This window comes from Erithacus rubecula (genome assembly GCF_903797595.1).
Source record: "Erithacus rubecula genome assembly, chromosome: 22".
Classification (NCBI taxonomy): Eukaryota; Metazoa; Chordata; class Aves; order Passeriformes; family Muscicapidae; genus Erithacus; species Erithacus rubecula.
In genome coordinates, this window is record NC_136674.1 from 6,927,945 (window position 1) to 6,947,741 (window position 19,797).

The following is a 19,797-nucleotide window of genomic DNA, read 5'->3' on the forward strand; positions in this document are numbered from 1 at the left end:
CACTTTTGGTTTTGATTTCACCAGCTAAATCTACATCCATGGGGTTAATCTGCATCCAAAACAGGGACAGGAATGCAGCAGGCAATGCTTCCCAAACCCAGCCCTGAGCTGCTGCCCACCACTGGGCAGCTCCATGGGATTTCCTGAACAAAAGGGCAGTGCCAAAATATAAGGATTAATTTTTTTAAGGTATTCTCAGCAGGAAAGAAACATGATTTATGGGTGTGATGTGTTCCCACTCTGCTGGCAGGACAGATGGATCAGGGAAGCCAGGGCTGGCACCATCACTGCAGAACAAACCATCCTGCTGCAGGGCATGGCAGGGAGGATTTGGAGGGCAGCAGAGGAAAGGAGCCATTGGAAAAAGCTCTGGTGCAGCTGTGAATCAGTTTGGAAAGGATGGGAGATGGAAAGAATTGTGGCTCCTTTCCTAGGCCAGCTCCAGGGGCACCTTGTCCAGATTTTTGTCTCATCTCTTCCATCCTTCATTTCAATACATTCCTGCTGCAGTTTCCTGCCTGCTGGAAGCACAAGAAGGCTAAGAAATACCCACAGGCATAGAATTCCCACCTGACCCTTCCAACCTGTGTGTCACTTGTAATAAAGAGTCAGGGAGGAAAAACTGTCTGGGGAGCAGCAGGGAATGAGCATGGTCTATATTCCAGAGCACATCCTTATCCCCTTTTGTCCCAAGGACAAGCAGCAGCACTGAGGCTGCCTGGGGGCTCTGCTGGGCCCATTTTCATCCACAGGATGAAACAGCAGGACATTCTCACCAAAAGCAGAGTGGAGCAGCAGCTCTGGCAGGGCTGTGCCGGGCAGCAGATCCCTCAGCAGATTCCTGCCCTGGGATCCATCACAAACTGCTGGAAGCTCTTTCCAGAAGCCTCTAGGCACAGCCACACACAGCAAGGAAGTTTTCCTTCCTTCCAGCTCCTGCTCTCAGCCTGAACAAAGCAAGCCACAGGGCAAGCCCAGGGACATGAGCACATCTGCAGACAGATTTTGCAGGAATTTCAGCTGGGATGGTTGGGATTTAGCTGCCTCTGAAAGGGGAGGCACAGAGCAGCAGTGATCTTTTGGAATATGAAACTCTCCAACCCTGGCTTTGTTAAACCCCAAGATTTGCCTTCTGTCTTGCTCCCTACACCTCATGCCCTGACAGTGAGCCTTGCCCAGTGTCCCCAGGCATCCCCCAGGATGCAGGGAGCCTGGCACTGCCCAGCCACACCACCCTGTTCAGCATTTCTCCTTACAAAACACATTCCAGGCCAGGCTTCCAATGCACAGCAGGTGCTGAACACCACCACCCACATGCCTCTAATTTCAGGTGACCTGCTTCATAGCTAGAAAATGCCAAGGCAAATCAGCAGCATGCTGCTGCAGCCTGCCTGTTACATAAGGCACCCACCGTCCCCTCCTGCAGGCAGCAGCTCTGTGCCCAGCACAGCCCCAGCTCCTTGCAAGCACCCAAATCACAGCCTGAAAGCAGCCAGGTAGAGGGGAGAGGACCCAGCTCTCAGGGGGGAACAGCAGCAAAGAGAAGCAGAGAGACACTTACATAATACTTGTCATCGTTCTCATTGTAGGCCAGTTTCACAACGCCGTAGGAGCCCTGAAAACAAACAGGAATTGCACAGGCAGCTCAGCAGCTTCACCTCATCTTCTTGCTCCTTGAGACCACAGTTGGGGAAAAAAAACAACTCCCAAGGCCCCCAGACCCTGCTGAGCCCTGAGCAGTCTGCAGGTGATGTGACCCTACAGCAAGGTAGCATCTTGTGGCAGCTCTGCTGGAGCCACTGGAGGGTTATGGATGTCTGGAGGAGCTGACCCATCACCTCCTGCCCTGAGCCAAAGCCACCATGTCTGTCTGAACCCAGACAGGGGAGCAGAGAAAAAAACTTTACAGCAGCTTTTTTTTGGTGAAAATTTGGAAATTCTGCCTGAACACTTTTCCTGTTTCACCAGCCACATGCTGCCCAGGCAGATGCAGACCTGGATGCTGCTGCATCCACAGCTCCAGGGACAGCCTGAAGCCAAGCTCCATCCAAACTGCTGTTTTTGCAAACTTCCAAGTAAACCCTCTTTTTGTGCAAGTGAGACATGACCAACTATTGAATAAATGAGTGGGATGAACACCAGAGCCTTCAAAATACTTCTCTTGACTTCAGTGAGAGTTGAAATAAGGTTCTGGTCTCAGAGGAGACTAACAAGCCATCTGGATGATCCAGAAGCACAGCAGAGCCTCTACCAACCCCCCAGTGCCATCTGCCTGCTGTGACCCACAGGGAGGGAGGCAGGGACAAACCCAGCTGAGAGAAGGTTTCACACTCTCCTTGAGCCATACAGAAATCCTAAGTGGGTCTGAAGCTGTGTGTGAGTTTGGGATCTGCTGTGCCAGCAGTGGTGCCTGCAGGTTTTCTCCCTGCCTGCCTGCCAGCAGCCAAATGCACAGCTCACAGCACAGGTGGTGGGGCTGCCATCCCAGCCTGGGGCCTCTTCTTTTGGGGTATTTGGGTTAGTTAAACTGCTGAAGGTCTCTGCAGCTCAGGCTGTGTTGCAGCTGCAGAGGCAGGCACAGCTTCCAGACAGCAGCACTGCTTGTGGGCCCATCTGCAAGGTGGCACACGGCCAAATGTGCAGTGTCTGAGCTGCTCCCCAGCCCAGACCCCTCAGCAACTCCAGAGGAATCTCTTTGGAATCATTCTGCAGCTTTTAAACATTTTAAACATGCACTGGAATTAAACATGTATTTCACATGACATAAAAACTTTAACTAGTCCTGATGGGGACCAAACATCTGCCCTGATCATCTTTTTGGTTTTTATTTTTTTCCTGGTTATGTTGTATTAATGTATCAAAGGCTCTCAGTGTTACATTTGGCAAGCAAACATCCTGAAAGGGAGCCAGCTTAACCACCTTCTGAGGGAGGAAAAATAAATTTAGATTTCAAAGGAAGTAACTCCACTGTGACCTTGAACAAGACTTGCTGAAACTAATAAGGGAAAGAAAGCCTAAAAACAATTTAAAAAAAAACCCAAACCAAACAGAGCTTGGCCAGTGAGGTCCCTTGGGCTGGCACAGCTTCCCACCCCTGCTCAGATGTGTGACACAGGCTGGTGTGACCAACATAAGCCCCAGTACATACCTTGCCTATTTCACTCTGCAGCTTGTACTGGTTTAATTGCACACAGTCCTGCAGATCAAAAGGAGAACATAATTAGAGGATTGGTAAAGGAAATGAGTGAGTTTGAATCAGGTTCAAGTAGCAGCAGAGTGCTAAATAATTAAAGACTTAATTTTACTTAAACTGGTGTATGTTACACTATAAGCACTGCTTTTTTTTTTTGTTTGTTTGTTTCTGATAACCCAAGACAAAACAATTATGGGCTGAATTCTGATTTGTGCTGGTGCAAAACCACCCCAGTGGGAAAGTGGGAAAACAAGGTGGAACCCAAGATCCATGATGATCCACGATCCATGCAGCCACCTGGTGTTAAACCCAGCCTTCCTTTAGAGCTGTATTATTATTATTATTTCCTAAAGGAACAGCAGCACTGTGAGAGGGTCCATGGGGCACAGCACACACACCTGAGCTCTGCTGGGATCTCTGCAGTGCTGCCTCCAGGCACACTGGGCTGCAGTGGAGCTCACTGAACACAGCACTGAACTGCATTGCAGGGAAGGAAGAGCCCCCACCTTGGTGGGGTGAGGAAAAGGAGGACTTTCCAACCCCAGGACATGGTGTGGGCTGAGCCTTAGATGGCATGCACTGCCCAAGCCAGCATTTTTGAATGCTTCTCCCCAAGGCTGCCAAGCACTAAAGCAGGCTGGAAATTTACAGCCAGCCTCTGCATTTCTTTGGGAATAAAGTTGATATAAAACATGCAGACAGGTAAATTAGCCTTTCCACAAACCTCAAAATAGTTCTGCCATCTACAGAAGCAGCACCACAACATAGAAGCAGTGCCAGCTGCCTTCAGTCCATGAGCATGGGGTGTAAGGGTCTCTGCCCCAGGCAGCATTCCCACCAACAGCAACAATCCTCTGCCTCTCAGGACCCAGCACAGGTGTGAGAGATGATAATTCTGACTCTTCTCAATCACCAACCAGAAAATATTCCTAATGCTCCTAACTCAAGAGATCATCACAATAAAAAGTAAAGAAATGGGGGACTGATGACTTTTAAAGCCTGCAAGCTGTGGCTTGTCAGGAATACAAGGAATGGTTTAAATCTTGATCTTGATGCCAGGAAAGGAAGTTTTTTCCACCTCTCTGACAGGGAAGAGCAGCCAGCTGTGAGTAATGGGGCCACAGAGTGTATTAACTCTGCAGTTAGCAAAGCACATATTTTTCCAAAGGTAAAAAACCAATCCATCAGAACTAGGAGCACCAAGAGAGGAGAAAGCATGACCCAGCAAAAGCCAAGATGTAAGGCATGAGGAGCCTGAAAGGATGCCCTTATCTAAAGGAGGGGCAGCATACAGGAAACCAGGGTATGGACACAAGGAGGGCAAATCCCCCTGCAAACACTGTGCCAGCAGATTCACTCCCCAGTGTGAGGCTGTGCTTTGCATCGTGGGGATATTCACAAATTCAGCAGGAATGCTTTTTTGATGATGCCTCCTGTCCTGGTTTCTCTGTGCTCAACTTTGTGCCCCTCACTTGGTCCTGTGAAAACTGCAGTGCTGCAGAGGGTGCAGCACCCACTGGGGCAGCTGGAAAAGTGACCATTCCTCCAAGAAAGCCTCCAACACCTCCTGCTCCCCAAACCAGCAAGCCTGAAATGACCAGGTCTTGCTGTGAGGCCTCCTCCCTGAGCAGGGATCACTTGCAGGAGCAGACACAGCCATTGACTCTGCTCTACACCCAGTATCTTGTTTCAGTCTCTAAAGCACCAAGGGCTGCTTCTTCTGGCTCACACAGACTGACAAGGAAGCCATGGTGGCACCTTTCCTCTCCCTCCAAAAGGAGCAGAGCCCTTTGTGAGGGATGTAGTCCGTCCATCCATCCATCCATCCATCCATCCATCCATCCATCCATCCATCCATCCATCCATCCATCCATCCATCCATCATCCATCCATCATCCATCCATCATCCATCCATCCATCCATCCATCCATCCATCCATCATCCATCCATCATCCATCCATCATCCATCCATCCATCCATCCATCCATCCATCCATCCATCCATCCATCCATCCATCCATCCATCATCCATCCATCCATCATCCATCCATCATCCATCCATCCATCCATCCATCCATCCATCCATCCATCCATCCATCCATCCATCCATCATCCATCCATCCATCCATCCATCCATCCATCCATCCATCCATCCATCCATCCATCCATCCATCATCCATCCTTATCCCCCACCATTCTGACCACCTGAAGCATCTCCCTGGTGTTTCACTGTGCCAGATGGAGCTGGTGACAGCAGAACCCTCCACTTTGGGGACAGTTTTTTAAAGGAGTGGGAAGGAACTCCCAGCTGGGGTCCAAGGGAAAGGCAGTGACAAGATCTGCAGCACAGCCTGCCACAGTGACACTCCTGTCACCACACCCCTGCCTGGCCCACACCCCCATCACTCTGCACTCAGATAATTCCTGGTGGGAATTCCACCACTTCAGCTTCTGCTTCCAGCACCTGAGCTGAACACAGTAAAAATCAAACACATTATAAATGCTTTCTACATTTTTCCCCCTTGCCGAAAAGACCATAATTCATCACTGAAGAGACTCCTGCCACGTGTTGCTGCAGGCTGGAAGGGTTGTTATTCTGTTATTTGCTTCTCCTGCAGGAAGAGGGATAATTGTCCTATTCCTTTGTCAGAGAAAAACACCTATCTCTGGGCCAAGTGTTTCTGTAAGATAACATTGTACAATTCTCTTGATTTCATCACGCTGATGTGTTTGCAACTGCTGATAAATACAAACAGAGCAAGAACATTAATGAGATCCTTTAATGAAAAGCTGTCACCAAATTAGACTGAGCCAGCCCAAGTGTGTAATAATTGTTTTCACCTTAAAAAACAAGATACCCCCTGTGTTAACATGTCCAAGGTATTAGTCAAGAGAGGAAGGGGGGGAAATCAATGCTACAGAAAACAAAAATTGGTCAAAAATCATAAAGCACAGTGCAATCCAGGCCATGTTCTCAAAATCCACCATGGTCACCATTGGGTGACAGAAACTCAGTTTCTCAGAGAATTGAGTCTTTGCTGTCCCAGGGAGATGCATGGATGGGAAGGGAGAAACAGAGCTGATTTCCAAAATCAGACATTTCTGAAAACAGATTGCCTACATACATATATAACAGAGAATACATATATAATAGAGAATTCTGTCTCCTAAACAAAGCCAAATTCCTCAAACTGAACAGAATTTTCAGCAATTCAGAGATATACCTTAAAGAGAGGCATGGAAGAAAAATGAGGAAACACTGCTTTAAACTCATCCTGCCTAGAAGGGGAAGTGAAGGCAGCTCTGAAAACAGGCAAAATGAAAATAAAAGCCAGAAAATGGATATTAAGGACAGCAATGAATTCAAACTAGAAAGTTGTTGAGGGACACAGAAGGATAGACAGGAAGCCCACACCTCTTGGTGGTAAGAAAATAAACAGATTTTGAAACAACATCCAAAAAGAAGTGCAAAAAGAAAGCCCAGCCCTGCTGCACTGCAGTGGCCATGGCTGGGCAGAGAGCACATCTTTAGTCTTTACAATGGCTGGGCAGAGAGCACATCTTTAGTCTTTACAAGAGCTCTAGTTTGAACCACAGTGAGAAGAAATTCATCTGGGGGATTTGTGGGGCTGCAAGGGGAAGCTCTGAGCCCACCTGAGTAGGAGCTCAGTTCCTGCCTCTGCCTGGTCCCACCTGAGTTTACCTTTGTGCACAGCAAGGAAATCACTTTTTGAAGAAAACCAGGCAGCTCTCAGGCCATGGGGGAGTGTGAGACCTGGAGCAGCTCAGCTGAGCACCAAGGCACTGCCTCAGCTCTTGACACCAGTTCCTTGGTGGCCAAACAAGCAGGGGCTGTGATAAAGATGGGGAAAACCAAGGAAAGAAAGGACAAAAAGGTGATTGATTTTCCATGCCTTTGCAGTAAGCCATGGGCATCCAGCATAGGAAAATTCCCTTTGTCAGCTCGTTCTCCTCCCTGCATCTGCAAGCCAGGAGCATCTCCAAGGAGGGAGAAGGCACTGCCTGACTCATCCTCTCCACTCCTGCAGAGCTGCAGCTGATTCCAATGGATGGGGACACCTGGAACAGTCTCCTACTGATCCCAGAGGGTGGAGAGACAATGTGGACACCAGGGAAGGGGGAACTGGGGCTCAGGGAGAGCAAGGGAACATATGTAAGAGAAAGGAAATTCAGCTGAAGAGACTGGAGAAGAAACTGTATAAAGCAATTAACTGTGCTGGCAGGTCTGGGGAGAAACCTGAAAAAAAGACATCCCTTATTCTTCACTCTTCAAGGAAGATTTTCTTGGCTAACTAAAAAGGTTGCTTTAAAATAGCAGAATTAAAAACAAAACAAACAAACAAAAAAACCCCACCAAACCCACTTTCAAATGCCTCATTCCAACATGCAGCTCCTCTCCCCTTCCACAGATCCAAGACCTGCAGTTACAGATGGGACAGGCTCTGTCAGTCAGACAGGGACAAGATGCCCATGTACAAACATTTCAGTCTTTCCCCAGCACATACAAACACCAGGGCATCATCTGGGCAGCAAGCTGCTTTTAGCAGCCTCTGAAAAATCCTCTCCTGCCTTGCTGCCAGCAGTGAGCAGGAGCTGGAAATGTCACATCAACAGAGGCAAAGTGGGCCTGAACTCTGGGGCCTGTGCCTCAGCTCTGCAGCTTTATGTACCCTTAATAGCTTCAGCTTAATCACTTCTGTGCCACAGCTAAAGGCAAAGCCATTCCCTTGTCAGAGCAAAGCTGAAAGGGAGCAGAAATCCCATCAGGCACTCCTGAAGCACTGAGAGAACCTTCCAGGCCACAGGCCATGAGTAATCTAAGAAAAGAGGGGAGCAAACAGGGAACTTTTAAAATTACAGACCAGTTTTTGATAGAGAAATGACAGATGAGGTTAATTAAGAGCACAGTAACACTGATGGGAGAGCAGAACACGTTATTTCTGTGGCAGAGTTTACACTGCAGAGCCAGGGCTGTCAGCAGTGGCTGCAAGACACCAGCAGCTGCCAGCTCTTTGTCCAAGGGCACTTGGCTAATTGGTGTCTCTGGGAATAGTCCTTGTGCAAGACAACAAGCCCTGCTGCAGCCCTGTCAGCCCAGGAGCTACCTCTGCCCAAACAACAAATCCAAAAGCTGCTCAGAAGGCAGTGTCTGTGGAATAGGTCCAGGGACAGGACAGCCCCAGTTCACTGCCTGCTGCTGTCACTGGATAAATCCTCCCTCAGCCTCACAGGCTCAGCTTCAGCTCTTGTACCTCTTGATCCCTGAACAGAAGTTTCCCTCCCAGCCTGTGAACAAATATTAAACCAGCATTAAAAAGCTCAGCAGTATGTCTCTGAGAGAACACAGTGTTCTTCCATAATTCATCAGTGAAAGCAGAGCATTCAGCTCTGCTGTGTCCCCACACTCTGTCCCTGCAGAGCACATCTCTCCATTATTTCTGCAGATCAGTCCAGGATACAGCATCAATGGCAGGCAGGCACTGAGCTGCCATCCTGCAGGAGAGGGAAGCAGCCAGTGTGAGATGGCTATCAGCACAACAGGAAATTGTGACATGCAGCTGTGCCATCCATCCCTGCTCCTGACAGACAGTGCCTGCACTGTCTGAGAGTGCCTGAGTGCTCCTGAACTTCATCTCCAGCTCAGCAACTGACCCAGGCAGGGACCACGAGCTGCAGCAATGGATGTTCTGCTAAGGCACTGACTGAGGGTGCCAGAAACCCAAAGCAAGGGGAAAGAACCAACTCCAAAATGGCTTTGAGCAGGTGAGAGGCACTGCTGGAACACAAGGTGTGCAACAGAGCCCTTGGCAGGCAGGTCAGGGCAGTGCTGGGCCTGCTGAGCTGGATTTTGTCAGGGACCCTCCAGCCTTGCTGCTCACTGAGGGTCTGCACATCAGAGCAGCCAAGAGACACCCAGCAGCAGCAGCTGCCAATGCACCCTGACTGTATTTCTCATTATGGGCTGATTTCATCCCCAATAGGACCACAAGCCTCAACACAGAGACCCTGGTAACTTTTAGAATGCCTGACAGAGAATAAGAGACCTGCTCTCCATTTCTTTCAGAGCTCCCTGCTGTCTCTCTCAGCTGCACAGCTGAGATCAGGACTGGCAGTGCCTCTCACAGCCACCAGCACAAGAACCCTTCAGCAGCCACTGGGCAGAAGCTGCCAGTGTGACCCTGGGGCTGGGCTGTGAGCAGCTGCACCCTCACCCTGCTGCCATACACCTGACACACTGCTCACAATTCAGTCCCCAGCCTCTAATTTTACCCTGTACCCAAGCATGCATTTCCTAATCCTTCTGTTCCTTAGAGGTACAGATGCTATCCCTACAAGGTGGGAAGAGCAGCACAGCTCCTGAGGGTATTCTGTGAGTGCAAGCACCACCTCAGAATGTTCCCAGCTCACCCAGGCTCCCTTCCCACTCCTACCACAGCCACTCCCCATTAATATGAATGCTGGTTTCCAGTGAGCACAGCTCTGCTGCACCACAGCAGTGGTCTCTCAGTGATATCAAAGTAGCCATGAAAAAGGCAGCACTGTGTAAAGAGCTGCTGCAGGAGCAGGGACACAAGGGCTCCACATCTGCATTTCAAACTAAGCACTTCCCACCCCCAGGCAGCAACCCTGGCTGCCCAGGATGCAGATGCTGGGGAAGAGGATGGAGCACTTTGAATTTGCTTGCAGATGGGAATGTGCCAGTCACACTTGACTGCAGTTATACTGAAAGATTTCAGAAAAGCCTCACTCCTGGCACAATCACAGCACTGCAGGATGGGAGAGCTGGCACTCAAGTCACGTCCTGCTTCCAAGAACTGGCTCCTTTCCCTCCCTGCCTCCCTTATTAAAGCATATGGCTGCTGTCAAAGAAGCTGCAGTCTCTGCAGTGCACCTTCTGCATGTATCTTCTCATCAGCAGGGGCTGCACCACCCATCCCACAGCTAATGTGGCTTGCACAGCTCCCCAGAGGACAACTGCTGATTTGGTGTGCACCACCATCCTTTCAGATGTGCAAGGGAAAACACCCACTTCTCAAAAGGGAAACACCAAGCCACACAGATGTTAAACAGGTCCCTTAGACCCACACTGGCAGAAGTCTAAACCCCAGTGATGTGGGTCCTTGCATTGCTGCAGGCATCTAGGTCATGACACTGTGGTCTGAACAGCCCCCCTCTCCACTACAGCACATCCAGCACTGGGAATTGCATCCATCACCCTCTCCCATCAAGACACTGGAGCACTGACAGCATGTCACAGCTCCTCCAGGGCAGGTCTGGGACCAGGAGAGCAGCTGCAGAACAACCACAGCCACCCAGCCACCCCTCTGAAGGACAGCAGGGTCACAGCCTTCCCTTACCACTGCTGTTACAAATGCTTTAAAGAGAAAAGAAAACCCTGACAGGAGCCAGGCATTTAAGCTCTTTATAAAATTAAATCGTGCCCTCAATTATGGCAAAACACAATAGTAGATACATAATCTCCAGAAGTTTAAATCCATAAAATACCATCAGCAAAGCTGCTGTGACTGGTGAATTCCCAAAGGGCACCTACAGCAGGGACACAAGATCAAAGTCATTTGGCCACAGCCCTTTCTCTGAACAACCTGAAAGACTTCCTGCATGCTACCATGACACAGGGGTCCCTTAGCAAGACTACCCCAGGCTGGTGAGGGCTGAAGGAGCCAAATGCCAGGGCCAGGGCTGCACCCAGCAGAGCTCTCCAATTCCAAGCTAATAAGATCCCTGGTTCCAGGGATTTTTCCACCCCCTTAGAAATAACAGTGGTTTCAGATCTATTACTCCAGAAGATTGAAGGCTCCCCTTACCAGCTGAGAAAGACTTCCCTTACCTCAACACAGCTGTAGGGAGAGCATGCCTACCTCAGAGTCTGATATGGAGACCCGGTGGGACTCTATGGTTGGTCTCCTGATGATCCGTGGGGATGGCCCTGTGGCATAAGCACCACAACCTGGAGTGCTGCTGGAGGCCAGATAACCTCCTGATGATCTCTCCTGAAGGGACAGCTTCCTACTTGACAGACCAGGTCTAGTTAGAGGTCTCTTGGGAACATGCCTCAAGTGAGCATCTTCTGACTGTTGGGAAGGCAGGAATTCGTTGATCCCCAGGTCAGTGCTGACCCCATTCCTCTGGATGTCCTTTATGCTATCAGAAAAGACTGTGTCATTTTCTTCAGGGTTGTCTTCACCATTTTGGTCACTCCTGTCTGGGACAACAGACACATCTATGGCTGCCACCCTCTCCACCAGTTCAGTCTGTGTGTCCATGCCTCCATCTGTGACATTTCCTGGAGAGTCTCCCATGGCTGTGTCCAGCTCCTTTGGTCTCAAATGGCCACACAGAGAGCAGTGATGTCAGGGCTCAAAGGCTCCATGAAATACCTGAAAGGAATCACAAACAGAGCTAAACTGGATAATAATAATGTTCTCAACACAAACATAACCAGTTATTTCTGGCTTTTTCCAGCATGCAAGAAAGTGAAGGCAAAATCCTGACAGGCACAAGATACAAACATTCAGATTAAAAGGCAAACCCAGGCACTGAGCTGGACAGGAAAGAGATAAAAATGAGATTTTATCTGATGTGTAACAAGTGACACAGCTAAAGAGAACTTCTCCTTCTGTAGCCAGACCTAGAGCCAACCAGAGCTTACAACACTGGGAGAAGCATCCCAACAGCTGAGGGCCAAGGGTCGAACTTTCAACCCCTTGCATTCTTATTTATAGGATACAAGAGCTTCTGGCATGTACTCAAACCCAACAGGCACAACAACAACTCCACAGCCATTTAGGGCTCCCCAGTAGTCCCTCTGCTGCCCTGAAGGGCCCTAGAGAGTGTCACAGAACAGCCAAGCCTGGTGACTTCCACACTGCCATTTGCAATGTGGTCAGCAGGAGCAGAATTTAAAGCAAATCCAGTTCTAAGGTTGCCCCTGGCCCTACCCAGCTGCAGTCTGTGTGCAAACACATGTTAATATTGCTGCAAATCAACAATGCTTAATGATTAAAGTGTGGTGGGAATCAGCTTTTCCTCTGGAAAAGACCTACAGAACACAAAAGTGCAATACAAAGCAAAAACTGCTGCATAAAATCGCTGTTTCCTGGATGCTAATTTCAGTCTCAATTTAAAACAGATTTCAGTCTTCCCAGCACAATGCAGAGCAGGAAATGATCCTCTGCAGCACATGGCTGTCAACACTTAATCACCTCTGAAGATGCAGCACTGCATCATTCCATCCCTCTGCCCAGCTCCTGGGGATAGTGGGGGAGGACTTGACTTCACCCACAGCACCCTGGCCTGCACCCAGTGAATTCCAGAGCAGGCTTAACCCTGAAATATTGCAACCAGTGGCTCTCTGTATTCAAAGCAGGTTGTGCATAAACCCCCTGCAAGCCAGGTGGCACTTGCATCTACATTTCATTTACATGAGGACAGGGTGGGGGTGAGTGAGTCCAAAGAGCCCCATCCAGCACCAGCCTGGGGCACACACAGCCCTTGTCAGGGAGCTCAGAGCTGCCCTGCAATGCTCAGTTAAACACACCACAGTGAACTCTGCTGCACAGGCATGACCTCCTGAGTCCCCCATGGCAGCCAAGCTCAAACAACCTTTTATATCAAAGAGAAAACCAGATTAAGGTCTTGACTGGAGGCTTCACCCCAGGTCATGTGGCAGTGATTGGGATGCATGCTGGACACTTGGTGTCACAGAAAGGGAATACCCAAATCTGAGATATTCCTCTGTTCACCTCCTTTCCCCTCTCCTGTTTTTTTCTGCAGGCTTGCTTGAAACAAATTGATAGAAGTGTCACTCACTCAAAACAGTAATGAAATGGTGAGATCAGCTTTAAAAGCTTTTATTAAAACTATATTTAAACATGTCAATCCCAAAGCACAGCTCCCCTTTGGAGGCAGGGTGCAGGCACTGGGGAGGCTCTCAGCAATGAGGGAAGGGGTTTGGGGTTCAGCACACACTGCATGTGGTCCCACAAACCAGCACAAACCTCCCCTCTGCCAGACCTCCCTGCTCCCCAAACCCCCAAACCCAGGCTGGAAACCAGCCAGCCAGCACTGACCCTTCAAAACCCATCTGTGGGAAGCCCACTGAGGATTTGCTGCCTGCAAAATGCTTTTATGGAGTCTGGAAAGCATCTGAGGTCAGGACAACTGCAAGTTTGAGGTCACCCCACTTCCTCTGCAAGGCTTTCCTGCCCTCCAGAGCTGCACATTCCCAGTGACACTCATGGGATGCCTGGCTCCAGGGAGGGTCACCCCAATCCCAGCCCTGCCTGCAGACCATGGCCAGGACAGCACCAGCCACCTCCTGCTCTCAGCAGCCTCTGCTGGGCTGGGCTGCAGCAGAGAACATCACAGAAATCATTCCAAATGCAGGGAAGGAGGGAGCAAAAATGCTTCCACCATTTAACCCAGCTTGCCCAAGGGATAGGAGGGAACCTCCAAGGCCACTCTGCTCTAAAAGCTGTTTTCTCCTGCCTACAGGGAAACAAACCCAAGGCCCTTCCTTGATGCAGCTTTAGCCCCTGGACAGTCACAGCTCAACTCACTCCTGGGCAGCACCAAGAGCAAAATGAATCTGCCACTGAAGCCTGCAGCTCCTACACCTTCCCTCCTCCCACACAAGGCTGTCAGGAAAATTAATCCACAAACACCAGAGGTTTATGTCCAAAAATGAGACAGAGGAGTCCTGTAACTTTATTTGAATAAAGGGAGAGGCCATGGGATATTCTCCTGGGATCTCTCAGATTTTTGGAGGATGAAGCATCCTTTTTATCCCAATTTCCCTCTCTCTTTCCCCACTGGCTGAGGTACTTGAGAGGCACAGACTGCCCAGAACACCTGATACCTCAGATTCCCCTCTAATGTATAACTCTCCCTTTTAATTTTTAATTCTTATAGAATTAATGTTTTTTTCCCCCATTGCTTCTTTCATCTTCCAATATCCAATTTAATTTATCAGCAAACCTACAGTTTTTTTGTAAAGGCCAATATCTTTTCCCATTCATCAATCAGTGGAATCCATCCCATTGTTTCTTTTATCTCTTAGTGCTGGTTTCATTTACTCACAGCTCCTTAGTAAAGACAAATCCCTCATTCCTCTCAAGGCTTTCCCCATATGCAGGAGCAAGGGGAAGGGAGAATCTGCCCATGTTGCTGTATGGATGGGTGTGAAAGCCCACAATCCACCCACCTGAATGTTTTTGAGTCTCATGCTGCTCAGCCAGCAGGAAAAAAAGGCCAGGAGCACTGTGAGGAGCAGCCCAGCAAACAGGGATGCTCCTCCTCAGCCACCCAGGGTGTCTCCCCCTCAAAAGCTCAAGCAAACTTGCTCAGTTCTAACCCACAGCACAGGCTGCAAAACAAATCTTCAGCTAACTGACAACTGAACTAGATAAACTGAAGATAAACCCCATAAATCAGTCCATCCCATCAAAACAGACCCATACATTGCTGAAACAAATAATACAGTGCTGCTAAAAGCAGGCTAAAAAATCCAGCAAGACTTTAAAGAAAATAATTGCTCATCTGTAGAGTTGGGCTTTGTTTCAAGTTCTTCTCTTTTGAAGGATTAATTTTCACTGATAAATCCTCCAAAACTGTATTGGAAAGCAAAGATTTCAGAATCAGCAAATCAGTTATGTACAGCCCAGTCTTATTGTGCATAAACTCAGTAAAAAAGGCAACTACTAATTTCTGCAAGGTTAAATCAATGGTGGATTTGCAGTTTTTCAGGCTGTGGCACAATCGTACCTTGCTGTGATGGGAAATCCCAGCAAAACAGAAATTCTACCAGGTCCTGCACAGCTTTGCTGTCCCTGCTGATCCCCCAGAACACTGAACACCTGCTGTAGAACAGAGGATAATGCTGCAGACACAAACCAAAGCTGCAAACAATCTTATATGAGCAAAATTAATTTACTTACAGACATCTTATTTACCATTTTCCCCTGTAGCTATTCCTCTGCTGCAGGCAGACTGCCACTTCAACCATGATTTTCACAATATATTTATCAAATGGCTGCACATGTTTCCCAGACTGCCACTGAGCAGAGAATGGTACAAAAAAACCCTTTTGAAAGGAATATGATCCTGGAGAAAACCTCTCTGTATTTTATGTGGGAGTGGGAGATGAGCAGATGCAATTCATTTTGATGCTCAATAAAGTGTTCCAAAGCATTGTTTGAAAAATAAAAAACTGTAAATCTAGTTTACTGCCCGGTCCATCCTCTTGGCTCACTAGAAATGTTCCCTGAGCCACAGCAAACGCAGCTTCATTTCCCAAATTTGCTGCAGGCTGTAGAAAAGTGACTTTATGGCTTTGTTGCAGTTCCAGGTGAAGAGGAATGGTGCTGCTTGTCCTCTGTGTCCCTGAGAACACCTGCCTCATGCTGAGGCCCCAGGGTCCATTGTACAGAAGAATCCCAGTGGATAATAACTGCAATGAGCATTTGCACAGAAAGGGTTCAAGCTGAGATTCTGCTGCTGCTCAGAGATTTCAAATGCTCACCCAGAGGGAGCATCAGGGATGTCACAGAGACCCTCCCTGCAGGCACATCCTTTAGGTGCCTCTTGAGCCAAAGGCACTGTCACAGAGAGGTCCCAAGGGTCACAGCAGCTTTACTCAGTGCTTTGCTATTCACCAGCAAGGTCAGAAATCAGGCCAGGTTTCCAATCAGTGCAATGGTCCATGTACCAGGACCAGCTGCCTGCAGAGGGGATGTCACCATCATCATCATCACCAGCATCCCTCAGCTCAGGGGATGTCACCATCATCATCATCAGCATCCATCAGCTCAGGGGATGTCACCATCATCACCAGCATCCCTCAGCTCAGGGGATGTCACCATCATCACCATCATCACCATCATCACCAGCATCCATCAGCTCAGGGGATGTCACCATCATCATCATCACCATCATCCATCAGCTCAGGGGATGTCACCACCATCATCATCACCAGCATCCATCAGCTCAGGGGATGTCACCACCATCATCATCATCACCAGAATCCATCAGCTCAGGGGATGTCACCATCATCATCATCACCATCATCCATCAGCTCAGGGGATGTCACCACCATCATCATCACCAGCATCCATCAGCTCAGGGGATGTCACCACCATCATCATCATCACCAGAATCCATCAGCTCAGGGGATGTCACCATCACCATCATCACCAGCATCCATCAGCTCAGGGGATGTCACCACCATCACCATCATCACCAGCATCCCTCAGCTCAGGGGATGTCACCACCATCATCATCATCACCAGAATCCATCAGCTCAGGGGATGTCACCATCACCATCATCACCAGCATCCATCAGCTCAGGGGATGTCACCACCATCACCATCATCACCAGCATCCATCAGCTCAGGGGATGTCACCATCATCACCATGATCACCAGCATCCATCAGCTCAGGGGATGTCACCATCATCATCATCACCAGAATCCATCAGCTCAGGGGATGTCACCATCATCATCATCATCACCAGCATCCATCAGCTCAGGTGAGCCCCCCCAGGAACTCCCTCCTGCCTGGGGCACATCTGGCAGCAGACCCAGCCCTGTCTTGTGTGTGTTTCCTTCAGACACTATCTGAGGAAGGATCTGCCCTGACTGCTGTCAACAGCATCAGAAACTCCCTTTAAGGAGAGGGCAGCATGTCCTGGGCTGGGCTGCCAAGTCCTGGACAGCTCCTCAAATGACATCTTAGAAATCCCAGGTCAGCAAGTCCCTCCCAGAGCCAAAGCTGTCTCCTCACACCAAGCAACACAGACCAGGAGCATTTCCATCCTGGAGTGTCCTGTGTGCTCCCAGCTCTGCAGGGCTTCCCCAGGCACTGCTTCCCTGGTAATTCCACACCCCCACCCTGACCCCATCAACTCTTTACACAGTGGGAGGCATTTGCCCCAAGCCCAGGCAGCTCATTCCAAGACTTTGAGAATTTTGAGGAGAACAAACCCCATAAGCAGTTTGCAACATGGAACTTCAGCTATAATGCACCAGCCATTTCTGGTCCCACTGCTGTGGTGGGAGAGCAGCTCAGGGTTCATTTTTCCTGCAGTAATTAAATTCAGAGCTGGCCTGCATTTCAGCTCTGCCTACCCCTGGCACACCTTGCCTCCTGCCCATCTCCACTCACACTGCTGCTGCCAGCAATCAGCCCTTGGAGAAGCAAATGAGCTCCTTGGCACCTGTGAAAACCAGTTCAGACATTGCTGGCCAAAAGGCAGCCCAAACCAAGAGGCAAAGGACAATAAATGTTGCAGCTCTGTGAAGCTGGAAAGAAGCAAATCCCTGGAGTCTTTGCAGAGATAAAGAAGGCAGGTGTACACCAGACTGCTCATCTGGGCTCTGTCCACCCTGGGAAGGGGCAGGAATCACTTTGGGTACTGATTTCTGACTAGAAGCAGAAGACTTTAACACAACCTAAATGATAAATTTATATATATATATATATATATATATATATATATATGTTCTGATATGTGCTTTGTCCCAGGGCTCACAAGGCTCCTGTTTCAGGGCACAGACAAGCACAGCTTGCTGAGAAATCACTCAATCCTGCTGTAACCATCCAGTCCCTCTTCTCTCCACAGCTCTTGGCAGTGAGCCTGGCTGCTGTGCCACAGCTGAGAATCAGACCTGAGGTGGCTTGTGTGAGGCTCCCACAGCTCTAACAGGAACCAGGGAAGGAGAGAGAACAGCAGCTGTTGCAATTCCAGCACTGTGTGAGAAATCTGAAAAGCAAGTTCAGACCCCTGCTCCTGCCAGACTTCTTAAATGACAACAAACATCTCCAGACCATGGTCTGGAAAATGCAGCATTCCACCTCCTCCTCCTCCTCCTCAGTCCTTTTCAAGGCAGGGTGCCTTCCAAAGGGATGATGATGGAACCCTGAAGCCTGGGAGTTTTAAACATCCTGTGCTTTCTGGCACTGACCCTCAGAAGAACACTGCTTTGAGGCTTCCAAATTTGGGTGATGGAGCTAGAATCACTGGTGTGTAGTTAAAACAGAAGTGTGTAATATGGTGAAGGGTTTGGAATTTGGGGTTTTAGAATATAGTGATAGGCATGGGACAAGAGGGAAGTTCTTGGGTGTTGTCTCTTTCTTCCTTCTTGTTCCTTCTTCTCCTTAGTTTAAAGTAGTAGTTTTTGGTTGGACAGAAAGTCCCACAGTGTGGGTCACAGGTGTTTGGTCATTGGGTCAAAAGTATAAATAATATAGATGTTAACTTTTAATTAGTAGTTAACCCTTAAAAGACCTTGTAAAGAGCAAGACACAGCTCCACTTACTTGCTTTTAGCTTGTTAACTAGAAGTGCTGTAGAACTCCCTGTACTATAGACAAAAATTAATAAACAGCTGGGTCCTAACATGAAAATCAGTCTCATGCTTCAATCCTGACTCTGAGAGAAAGCAGAAGAAAAAAGAAGCCAGCCACTAATATGTGCCACCACTAACAGGATTTGGGGGCCAGTTCTGCCCCTGAGCTACAGACAAGCACCCCAAGGTGCACAACTCTGTGCTTGTCCTGCTCTCCTCTCTTCTCCCCAAGAGGCCCCAGCTGAAGGCAGAATTTGGGGTTTGGATCTGATCAAGGACTGATGCTTTCAAAGATGTAAAGTACAGAGGCAGATAAGAGACACAGGCTGAGCTCAGCAGTGATCTCCTGATGCTATCATGTAAAAAACAGAAGCTACACACCACAAAGGCCATGTAACCACTTTGAAGAGCAATTAATACCATTTTGAAAATATGTTTTGAAACTAGCCAGGATGCTGAACCAAGACCTTCAGTCTACCAACCTACAATTCAAAAGATAACAATCACCTTACACACAGTCCTGAGCCTGGAAAGTTTTACAAAAATTTCCCAACTGCATTATATTTCATCCCTCCATGTTCTAATTATATGGTTAAATACATTTGCATAATCAGATGCAATTACACTAATTGCATATATAAGCAATAATCAACCAAAAATTACTCTGAAGAAAAAAGTTTCTACTTAAGGAAATTTCTTTAACAAGAAAACACTGAGGAATGCCAAGAGTATCTAAGCAAGAGTGATATTAACATTAAACACTCCAGATAATGCAGGTGAAACAGGAGCCCTGCCAGAGCATTATCTACTGCAGCTCTGTGGGCACATTTTAACCATGTCTTTGGTGGGGACAACACCAAAGAACTGAAGAGGAGTTGTGATTCTTTGTGCTCAAGAATTGGCTACAAATGACTTTGCCAAGACAGGTTTGGCTGCTGTGTTTTATTGTGTTTCACAGCAGAGGTTCAGCAAGACTTGTGGGCATCAGCTCCTGATGCTGAACTATATTCACTTCTGCTTTAATCTTTTAAAGCTGTTTATCAGTTATGACCATCAGAGCTGCTTTTATTTTGCAAATTACAGCTGGGAAAGCACGAGAAACAGGCAATGAGAGGCACTCAGCCCACATATCCCACAGTTTTTGCTTTCAGTGATGCCAGGGGCTGTGAGTCACCATCTCTGCAACAGCCCCAAGTGACCACAAACCAGCACACCCCAGC

The 19,797-nt window shown here is 48.4% G+C and overlaps 1 protein-coding gene across 7 annotated transcripts in view; it reads right to left on the bottom strand.

Annotated features, from left to right (window-relative positions):
• The window catches only part of CAMKK1 (calcium/calmodulin dependent protein kinase kinase 1), a gene marked incomplete at its 3' end in the record, with an annotated part of 95,924 nt that overhangs the window by 45,405 nt on the left and 30,722 nt on the right, over nt 1–19,797 (bottom strand). For all 7 annotated transcript variants that reach the window (XM_079325434.1, XM_079325435.1, XM_079325433.1 and 4 more), the window contains exons 2-4: nt 11,094–11,612; nt 3,149–3,196; nt 1,562–1,615 (exon numbers count right to left, since the gene is read on the bottom strand). In XM_079325434.1, the coding sequence (XP_079181560.1) occupies nt 1,562–1,615; nt 3,149–3,196; nt 11,094–11,534 (543 nt within the window). In that variant the 5' untranslated portion in view covers nt 11,535–11,612. The remainder of the gene's footprint in view (nt 1–1,561; nt 1,616–3,148; nt 3,197–11,093; nt 11,613–19,797) is intronic.